This window comes from Pygocentrus nattereri, chromosome 7 (assembly GCF_015220715.1).
Source record: "Pygocentrus nattereri isolate fPygNat1 chromosome 7, fPygNat1.pri, whole genome shotgun sequence".
Lineage (NCBI taxonomy): Eukaryota > Metazoa > Chordata > Actinopteri > Characiformes > Serrasalmidae > Pygocentrus > Pygocentrus nattereri.
Window position 1 is genome coordinate 8,314,334 of NC_051217.1, and position 11,593 is coordinate 8,325,926.

Consider the following 11,593-nt stretch of genomic DNA (forward strand, 5'->3'; position numbering starts at 1 on the left):
TGTGCATAGAAAGTCTGAGGCATTCATTTAGTCTGACAAATGTGCAAGTGCTTCTGTCAGGAGGAGTTCTCTCGAACCTCATTCCATGGATGGAGTGTTAATTCATGGTGGTACATCATAATATGAAGTGATTAGCAATGAAGCAATTCAAACATGATAATTATTCTACGCAATACTGTGACTGATTATTAATTGTCATTAACTGTAATTGGCGCATTTTAAGAAATAGGCACAATGCACAATGCCAAAGTGCTTATGGTGCAGCAGGCTGAGTGATGGCCTGTGATTTCTCTGGTCATTCAGCAAGAAAGTCTGAGGTTGTGCTAATTGGGTGAGCAGCGCTGATTAGTACACATATGAAGCAAGCATAATAGTAAATGAACTATTTTTAGAGGTCAGGTTCATATCTGCAAACAAACTCACAAGACTATCTAACACAAAATGAATTGTGTAGAGCTAGCAAAGATAAAATTAATATAGATATGACATTCTGACCACAGTAAGCAACTTGTATAGCCTGTTAAGACGGTTGCAAAAACGTTCAAAAGGCTTAGAGAGGCAATGTTGTTCTAAAGATTACAAAGATTGAGTACTTTTAACACAGACTGCTAGACAGCCTACCTGGGCGGAAGAGAAACAGCTTGTGGACAGATTGCTGTGGTCAGTCAGGCTTTAAAAATGGAAATAGGAAGCCAATTGTTTAAGCAAATGGAGGAAATGGGGAGGGTCTAGCCTTCCAGGATGTTTACAGTCACCTTTTCAAAGAGGCACTGCACTACTTAACACATAAACAACTTAACCTCAGAACGTGAGTTGGAAATGAAAGCTGAAACACTGAGTGGAGATCCTCTGCACCTCCAGGAGAAACGTTCCAGCTCCTGATTCTGCTCTTGGCTCTATCTACTGTCCCTCTCAGCAAGAGGAATCACCAGTCACAGGAGCCAGAGAAAAACCCAAGCAGCTCTGCTCACAATGTGAAACACATTTCTGCTCCTCACTGTGGAAATCAATGCAGCAAATCTCCAAGACTTCAAATCTGCTGTACCTCTATAAAGTGCAAATGAATCCAAGAGAAATGCACAAACCTATTTAAGGCTTCATTATTTATTTATGGCAATGCTGATTAGATTAAATAAAGAAATATATTTATATTTGTGTAAATAATTATTCTATAATGTTCAGAGACAGAACTTCAGAAGGGGGCAAGGTGAGAGGAAACCACAGATGGCACAATGGACTGATTAACCAATAACAGTCAATAGAACCAATTAAAAAAACAGCTCAAAGCAATGGGTCTGCCAGCATGTGTAGCCATCAGGACACTGTCACTGAGAAAACTCTAAAAAAGAAGTAGCCAAAAAATAAAAACACTGAATGTATTAAAAGCAAAATTAAAGTATTAGGTAGAACATATGCATACTGTACTTAACACATTCACTAAATCCAAAAAAATATGTATGTAGTTCAAGTCACCACAAAGACCAAGTCAGCTTTTGCTGAATGTCAGCATCCTGCAACAATGCTAGCAGGAAAGAAAAAACTCAGGTTATCTAGTGGGGCCACAGTGGAACCAGAGTATGTGGGGGAAGCAGCTTTAATAGGCCAGAGTTAAAAGCCCAGCATGTGTGGAGAATCCAGGCAGAAACACAGCTTAGTCTATCAAACACTGGAGAGAGAGAGAGAGAGAGTGGCCACAGATGGTCCCGTCAATAACCCCCATGCCCTCCACCAAGCCACCAAGAGGGAACAAACACGCCAAGAGCACTTGAATGCAGTAGGAAGCCTGAGGGGTTGGCCGCAGCAGATGGTAGGTGTGTGTAACAGTAAAGAGTTAATCTGAAGTACCTACAGCAGGAAGCGTACAAAGTATGAAGCTAGTTGAACATAGAGGTCACAAGGCACTTCGGAGCTGTTAGCGAAAGAACGATGAGGACAGTTGTCAAGAAGTGATGTCAGCCTAATTGCTTCTAATTGAGTTACTGAGAGATTACTGAGAGAGTACTTAGAGCTCAGGATGAAGCTATGACTTCAGTGTTTTGCTTTAATTACACCCTTTCGCTGTCCAGTAAGTAATTTCAGTGCTGTTTCCATTTAACATGTTAGCAACAGATACGCCCACAGTGCTCCGACATCAGCAAAAGATGACAAACTCTTGACATCAATGAATCATTTTTAGACAAGGCTTCAATGCAACTAAAAATTACACAATAAATCCTAGTTGAACACAAAAAAAATACAGCAATTAAAACTATTCAGTCAAGAATTTATTGCTCAGAAATGCGAAATGTGCATTTTAGCCTGAAAGCAGCATTTAATATGTTATTTGTCATACACTGGAGTATTCTGTACTGCTGCACTACATCCCTAACCTTCATTAGTTTGAAAGAATTGCGTTCTCCTTAAATCAGTCTTCTTATACTACAATACCCAGATAAAACCATTAGAAAACCTATCCAGAGTGATAAAGAAATCCTGACCGCTAGCACATTCAGCTTCCTAGTCACATTAGATTTCTATCATACTTTGACATTATCCAGTTAGCAGAACAAATGTGCTTATAGTTTTCGAAAAGGTCCTCCAACCTTCAAAACACATCAAGGGTTTTTATTTAGTCTTTCAATCAGAAAATCTCACCCTAGACACTATTACCCCACTGTAGAAGGTGCAAAGTTTGTATAGGTGCAAACAGACATAGTAATGGTTACACTTCATTTTGGCCAGACTGTCCATTCAATAATGCAACTTTTCCAAACAATACCTAGCTATCATTCTCTTTTAGTTTAGGATACTATTTTTAGGCCTGCAAAACTTTCACTGCTGAAGCTTTAGGATACTTAAGTTCCCTGCACAAAACACTAGCTCCAAGCAGTATACTACACTGACTCAGTCTGTAGGGAGATGCCTGTATTTAAAGCTATGCCGAGCTGCCATAAATGCTGTGAGTAATCAATGTGTCCAAAACTGCAGCGGATTCTCCTCTGTAACACAGAGCAACATCTCAGCACACGGTGCTATGAAGTGTTCATGGGGACGTGATGTACTGGCACCTAACTTTAAGTGCCTAACATGCCATTATAATGATCCAAACACTACTGCTTCATCTCCAACCACAGTGAGGAGTGATGAGGCAACCCAACTGACATTACATCAGAACCAAAAAATCACCAATGACTAACACATACAGAGAGTCTAACGTTATCTGTTACACTACACTAAGCCATTTTTAGACAATGTGCTCACAATGCTTTTGTAATTCAGACAGGTCTGTGTCAGAACGAAAAACTGCAGGTGGAGCTGGTGACATCCCTTAAAAGCTCAGTTAAACAAAGCCCTGGCAAGCACCACACTGATGTTTAGCACACATGAGGTCATCCTAAAGTTAAAGCTCAGGGGTCTCTACTGTTGGTAGTTAAAGGGGCTATGTACTACATTTCTTTTTGAATTAATTTTTTTTTATTGATCAACATAAAGCACATGTATGTTATATATGTATGGCTTAATCTTTCATTGTGTTACTGTGTCACTAAAGGAGAATTCCAACTTTTTTTTTTTAATTTTCTGAATAATTCAGTCCTAGAGATGCAAACAAAGTCATTCAAGTGGGTTGATATGAAGGAGGTTCACTGTAGAGAAACTGTTTCAGAACGGATTTCTTTACAGTGGTGGTGATAGGAAACAGAGGTCGCCATGTTCACAAATATAGGCATATTATTTACAATCCAAAACCAATAAATCTGGGGGGAAAAGATTATATTATACCATAAATAGATTAAAATACATTTAAGTCAAAACTTTACCACAAAACATGAGTCATGAGACATCAGGCAGCACATAGCTGTCTATAAATTTCATGTAATAACTTTCTGTGAGGGAGCTTTTCAAAGCATTAAAAAATCTTCGGATGTCTGGTTCCCATCACCACTGTGAACAATTCTGACTTTATACGTTTCTCTAGAGCATTTCACACCAATCCGCTCTAAATAGGTTTACATTTCAACCATTTCATCACATGGATCTATTGAAAAATCAGTGGAGTTTTCCTAAGACTGATAAATATAACGTCAGGAGCCATTTAACTTGTGCCAAGTACATAAAACTAGATGGCAAAGATGCTCTTACTAAACTAAAACCTCCTTTCAGTAGCGTTCAGAGTCTTATTGGAAAGCAGTACATATCAAAGTTCAGAAGGGCAGGTTTTATGACGGCTGGGGACAGCGCCCCTGTCAGCAGCCAGCAGGGCCATGACCCACAGTCACAAATGGAATGCCATCCAAGTGACATCAAACTAACGGCCAAAAGAAAACAACGGTGCAGCATTCCGCTCAGCTGGCCCGAGCACCACAGGACACGTGTACTTTTCTTTTGCACCTGCTGCAGGGGAAAGCGACCAAGCTAAACAAAAAGCAACAACTTCCTGGCTAACGATCTAGGAATCAGTGTAGTTTTCTGCGTGAAATAAATAACTTTCAGGGAAACCTTTCCTATGAGGAAAAGATTTAATCATATGAAGTCTGGAGATAGCATTGTTTGGGAAATAGAGTATAGCATGGCTTGATAAAGTCCAGCCTCTCCATTCAGCAGAGTTGCAGCACAGTGTCATTCTGTTCATGGCTGAGTTACTGATATGGAGTAACTGTCTCTCTCGAGCTTCAGCCGCCAGGCTAGCAAGTGCTGATCAAGCACTTTTATTACTGAACTTGTTGAACTGACTGCAGACTGCATCCGACCACTACCTCTTTCAAAGCATGACAGCAAATGGAATAGACTGTGGTCACAAAGTCACAGTATACTCTAACTGACCTTAGAAGAAAATCAGTAGTACTTTACAGCTAGAAGCTTCTTAGTTTAACAGCTAGCTAACACGTGTTAAATGTGGCCAGACGGGTGCTGGCAGTGGCATCTCTATCGTTCACTTTACTTTGTACAAAACAGTGGCTGTAGCCTAGATTAGTGTTTTCATACTCAGTCAGAAGACTGCATCTGAAGAAATAAGCACTCAGAAATGTCCATTGTTAAAAATAGTGGCTTTTCTTATTGTGCCAAATATGAAACTAATTCTTTTCACTATTTTAACTTTATCTGGTGAACACACAGAAGTCCTTCTCCTATGCATAAAAGCTAAATGTGAACATAATACATATGATATAATTTAACAAATCTCAAACATTCCTCCCATTCCATTAGAGGGAAAGAGAGAGACAAACCCAAAACCCCGATTAGTAATGATTCAAGAATAATCTGATTGTATTATGAGTCTGTAGGAAATGATTCAATGCATCATGAAACCTCAAATTTCACTGCACTTGTATACGATTAGATTTTTTTAGTATGATTCTGAATTATTTGTAATACACACACGTGACTGGAGGAACTACACACATTTTAATGGAATAGACAATACAAAAAAACAAGACTTAACTTTGAATTTATATGTTTGAAGATATCCAGAAAATCTGAACAATAAATAGTATTATAAATGACTATAATTGATTCGAACATTATAAAATCAGTGCAGTTGAATTACTAAGTTTGTGCGTTTTTACACCCTCACTGACTCAACATCACGTTATTTTAAGGGTGTAACAATGCACTCAGAAACATGATGTTGCACGACTTACTAACAACACTCGAGCTGGGAGGCGTGCTGGAGTGAGATGCTTGGTGGTAACTTTGGTTTTCAAACAATGTAATTGTATTAGGTGAAAATCACTAATAGGACATCCATTCTCTACAGTGCACTGTCACAGTGATCTCACGATGCCACAATGCATTGTAACAGCCCCTATATCGTATGGCCATGAGTGACAAGCGATTAAAGGGCAGAACTGCAATTCTGAAACTTACCGAATAAGTTTGCAAACTGTTCCGTCAGCTCTCCAGACACTTTTCACAGCCGTCTGCAAGAACTGAGGAGGGCACAGAGTGAGACTGAAGCGACACATTTCTTCCTCTCTATTGTACTCACGCACACAGCATAGAGTGTGGGTTGATTGATAAGACAGGGCCATGTGCTGATGAAGCAGGGTGTGTGGATTCTCTCAAAGCTCAGTGAGGCAGGATAAGGTAGTACAAGAGCCCTGTCCTAAATGCAGAAACCGTACTGCATGTCCTCTTCCTCCCAGGAGGGGACTGCATGCCAGCAGGCCAAACCTAATACACCCTCGCCCTCTAAGAGTGCTTGCTGTGCTGTTCTCCCATGAAATCAATGTCGTCAATGGATACTGGGAAGAGAGGACTCCAGGACACACAATAAAGTGATGTTAATCTCACTTTTAAATCCACTGTGATGGGACAGTGGGAAAGCAGTGTGTTCTAGGTCTGGGCTAGAAAACATACAGGAGACATAATTGTTTGCTGATAATCGGAAAACTTTGATTAGTGTCAATGATCTGAAGTTGGAATCAATTACAGTCAACAATTACAAGCAATAGCTTAATGCCTCATTTTTGCTCATCAGCACATTAAATGCACAGTCATACAAAATTTAGCAAAGTTTTCCAATTTTTCAGTAAAGGACAACCGAACTTCAGTATGCAACAGATGTTATGGACAGTGAGGCTTTCAATAACGCTAATCTAATTAGTTAAATCAGAGATGCATAGTTTCATACCAGTATCTGATATTTGTTTTTTAAAAAAATATCAGTATCAGAAAGATATTTAGATTTGGTTAACATATCAAACCAATATTTAAATGTGTTTATTGTTCCTCGAAACAGCACAACATTCCGTCAATGCTGGGCTACTGAGCTAAAATAAATGCATTTTATTTATTTCCCTGCATTTTCAAGGTAATACAAATAAATACAGTATCTCACAAAAGTGAGTATGCCCCTCACACTTCTGCAAATATTTTATTATTTCTTTTCATGGGACAACACTATAGAAATGAAACTTGGATATAACTTAAAGTAGTCAGTGTACAGCTTGTATAGCGGTATAGATTTACTGTCCTCTGAAAGTAACTCAACACACAGCCATTAATGTCTAAACAGCTGGCAACACAAGTGAGTTCACCTCACAGTGAACATGTCCAAACTGTGCTCAAAGTATGTCAATATTTTGTGTGACCACCATTATTATCTAGCACTGCCTTAACCCTCTTGAGCATGGAATTCACCAGAGCTGCACAGGTTGACATCACGGAGCTGGTGTATATTAGGCACCTTGCACTCCTCCTCCTTCCACTTGAGGATGCCCCACAGGTGCTCAATTGGGTTTAAGTCTGGAGACATACTTGGCCAGTCCATCATCTTTACATTCAGCAATTCAGTTGTTATCTTGGAGGTGTGTTTGGCGTTGTCATTTTGGAAAACTGCCATGTGGAGCAGTCTCCGAAGGAAGGGGATCATGCTCTGCTTCAGAATGTCACAGTACATGGTGGAATTCATATTTCCCTCAATGAACCGCAGCTCCCCGATGCCACTCATACAGCCCCAGACCATGATGTTATCACCACCATGCTTGACTGGAGGCAAGAAACAGTTGTCCTGGTACTCCTCACCAGGGCGCCATCACACATGCCGGACACCATCTGAGCTAGTTTATTTATAAGTTTATCTTGGTCTCATCAGACCACAGGACATGGTTCCAGTAATCCACATTCTTGGACTGCTTGTTTTCAGGCTTTCTTGTGCATCAGCTTCAGAAGAGGCTTCCTTCTGGGGCGACGGCCATGCAGACCGAGTTAATGCATTGTGCGATGTATGGTCTGAGCACTGACAGGCTGACCTCCCAATTCTTCAACCTCTGCAGCAATGCTAGCAGCACTCATTCATCTATTTTTGGAAGCCAACCTCTGAATATTACACTGAACACATGGACTCAACTTCTTTGGTCAACCCTGGCGAGCTTATTTTGGAGTGAAACCTGTCCTGGAAAACTGCTGTATGACCTTGGCCACCATGCTATAGCTCAGTTTCCTGGTGTTAGCAATCTTCTTACAGCCTAGGCCATCTTTGTGTAGAGCAACAATTCTGTTTCTCGCATCCTCAGAGAGTTCTTTGCCATGAGGTGCCATATTGAATATCCAGTGGCCAGTATGAGTGAATTGTACCCAAAACATCAAATTTAATAGCCCTGTTCCCCATTCACACTCTAACGAGTCACATGACACCAGGGAGGGACAACAACACAATTGGGCACAATTTGGATATATTCACTGTGAGGTGAACTCATTTGTGTTGCCAGCTGTTTAGACATTAATGGCTGTGTGTTCAGAGGACAGTAAATCTATACTTCTATACAAGCTGTACTCTGACTACTTTGTTACATCCAAGTTTCATTTCTATAGTGTTGTCCCATGAAAAGATATAATCAAATATTTTCAGAAATGTGAGGGGTGTACTGACTTTTGTGGGATACTGTATTTCTCTGTAGTGCTTATCCAGGTGGATCTAGTCACAATTTCTAAATTTTATAAATGTTTATGGATTGGCATCATTATTACCCTGAAAGATATGTATATGAAAATGATCAGCTATTGGCATTATTCCCATATCGGCACATCCTTCTTAAAAATAATCATTCCAGAGACCTTTCTAGCCTAAATCAAAAGGTCTTAAATCCAGTTTCTGTTTTTAGTCTTCATAAACACTACTAAGGATGGCAATTGGTGGCCCATCAAATACATCACCACTTCAGTTTAAAAAAAAATAAAAAAATAAAAATGACTTTATATTACAAAATCCAAGACCAAAAACTGGATTTAAGGTTCAGATTTGAAGACCCATGTCCTAAATGTAGGAGCTAGCATTAGCTACCAGCATCTCCAGAATTTTAAGTTGTCTTATACTCACTACACTTTCTATTTGTATTATACAGTGAACTTGTTTCAAAAAGCAGAATATTAGCATTGCTATCAGCCAACAAATTCATACCGGTGCAACCCTAGTTCTATGCAACCCTAGTCCCATCGGCAATCCGACCAATGCAACCACTAATGTGTCCTGGCCTTTCTAGACACACATATGTTCCTACTCAATATTCACATCCAATTTGATAAGACTGTTCTGATAGAGATCCTGATATGCAAACTCAACTTAGTTCCACGACATACCAAAACAAGCATAATGCGAAATCTCAAAGCATCTAGAATTGAAGTGAGGAATATGGTGAGAAGGCCAGTAAGAAATGTTCCTGTACCAAAAAGCCAGGATCCAAAAAGGACAAATTTCTGGTCAGCCTTTGCTGGACATAACATAGCACAAAGCCCCTGTCTTACTGTATTATATTTATCCACAGTGTTGCAGAGACCCACAGTATCACTCTCTGCGCCAGTATATTTCAAGAACCAGATATCTGAGTGACACAAAGCAAATAAACAAAGCTACAGTGGACACGTTACTGCAGGGAGCAAAACAAATCACATACAAATAGCTAATTGCACACATACACCTAGCCGACAAATCACCCATGTTAATCTGGATAATAATCAGCCCTTGATCTAAACTTAGTAACAAAGCCAAAATATCTGTTCTGTTCTATTGTTATTGTTTCCTACACTGGTGTTGGAGAGCTTACTGATCCACAGGAGAAGTGTCATTAGCTTATTATCTGACCTGCTGTCCATGCCTAATGAGTTGCTGTGTGAATGACACACTACTATTAAAGGACTTGGTCATCACAGCACATTCCTGCCATGTGAGACTGCTAAACTAACATAACACAGAACCCTCCAACTAGACATCTCTATAGAAACCCTCTCTCTATACGAATAAAGAGTATTCAGTATCAGCCCTATAGAACCCAATGTTCTCATGGTCCCATCCCGTCCTGTCCAGAGACAGGGCAGTTCAGTTTGAAGTATGAAAGGCTGGGGGAAGTTATTATTACCTCCTAGTTTCTACACTCATTGACCATTTGATCAGCTGCACTCTCCAAAAAGGTTCACTTTATAGAGTGTGGTGCATCTGTTGCTCTGCATACTTTGTTAGCCCCCTTTCCTGTTCTTCAATGGTCAGGGACCCCATAGAACCACCACAGAGCAGGTGGGTCATTCTCAGCCCTGCAGTGACACTGACGCGGTGGTGGTGTGTTAGTGTGTGTTGGGCTGGTACGAGTGGATCAGACACAGCAGTGACGTTGGAGTTTTTAGAGGAGAAACCTGGAACCAAGTATTTGGTTTTCAAACTAGCACACAAGATATCAAGTACTTTTGGATATATAAATAAGTCACTGCAGTGTATTTCAGTAATGAGCTCAGAGCCTTGGAGATAAATGCTGAAATAGTGAGGCAGACAAACTGTTAGATCTTCCCCCATTTTGACCCCACTGGACACTGTAAATGAACTTTTTCCCTTTCTTTCTTTTCTTCCACTGAGAGCTCTAGCTGGGCTGTGCTGCGCCAAATCCAAGCCGTTCTTCTCCTGCATTTGCTTACCTTTGACTTGACTCTCGTACTCCGCGATGATCTCCTTATCCTTCTTAAACTTGGCAGGAGGATGCGACATTTTCAGCGGCTCCTGCGGCTTTGGGAGGGAGAGTGAGTGAGTTAGCCGGCAAGTCCGATCCAGAAGCTAACAGCGAACACTTCTAACACAGCCGTAGCATCCCGGACATCTGCACGAGTTTGGAGCGAAAAAAACCACAGCTACACACGAGCGGAGATCCGACTGAAATAGCCCGGGAATGGCGCTCCAACGGCGCGGAACCGAGCAGCGCAGACACCGGGGGGAAACACGGCTGAGCCACAGAGCGCCTGAGAAAGAGTGTTGGGTTCCCCTTCGCCGCAGAAAGCCCCCGGTGGTCGGTGTGACTTCGCTACGGACAAATCTCTGCTCTTACAGCCTAAACAGACCACCGGCACCTCTCAGCGGCGAGCTGTGGGCCAAAAGCGCGAGTGGTCCGGGAGTTTGCGGGCAGCAGCGTGGAGAGCAGCGTCGGGCTCGGGCTCAGGGGCAGCATGGAGCAGCTCTCTCTGTGGGAGAAGCAGGGGAGGGAGAGAGGGAGGAGGGAAGGGAGGGGAGGGGAGGGGAGGAGAGGAGAGGGGAGAGCGGAAACACTCCATGGATTCACAACTTCCCCAACCAGTTACACAAAAAGACACACAAGCAAAGTACTTCAAAACTTCCATCTACAGTGAGACTGGACGGTCTGGATTCGCTCAAAACGAGCCGCTAGCCGATACTTTTAAAAAGCGACCTCTCCATAGCGGTTACACGAGCTCCTGAGCCTTTATAACCCCGCTGGACTAACGGCATAACGACAGTTAGGACGACAGAAAGCGCAGGTTTGACGTTAAAACTCGATTCTTAAATCTTCACGAACAGTCTTGAGTAGCGCCTGTAACTCACTGAGCCTCCTGGGGCCAAACGTATCGCATTACAGGCCAGTGTCAAATGGGCTCAACCTGCTCCCTAGTGGACACGACCGTTCCTGCACTAACCACTTCAGCAAAGCTCTCTCACTCAGGCGACGGCGCTATCTGAAGTTTTAAAAGGCCCATATCGTACATCTTCCCTGCGGTCCATGGCTCTGTACCAAAACCAGTCATAATTCGTTTTTACATGACCCTTTACAACCTTTAACACTGACATATGTAAATTACCTGGGTTGTAATTGGTTGCCCAGTCTTGCGTCTCAATCAAAGGCAG

The 11,593-nt window shown here is 41.6% G+C and overlaps 1 protein-coding gene across 3 annotated transcripts in view; it reads right to left on the bottom strand.

Moving 5' to 3' along the window:
* srgap1a (SLIT-ROBO Rho GTPase activating protein 1a) overlaps positions 1-11,281 on the bottom strand; it is a 128,697-nt gene extending 117,416 nt beyond the window's left edge. For 2 of the 3 annotated variants that reach the window (XM_017683241.2, XM_037539945.1), the window contains exon 1: positions 10,381-11,281. In XM_017683241.2, coding sequence (XP_017538730.1) covers positions 10,381-10,450 — 70 coding nt within the window. In that variant the 5' untranslated portion in view covers positions 10,451-11,281. The remainder of the gene's footprint in view (positions 1-10,380) is intronic. The other variant, XM_017683316.2, reaches the window with a different exon arrangement.
* Positions 11,282-11,593: the final 312 nt, after the last annotated feature.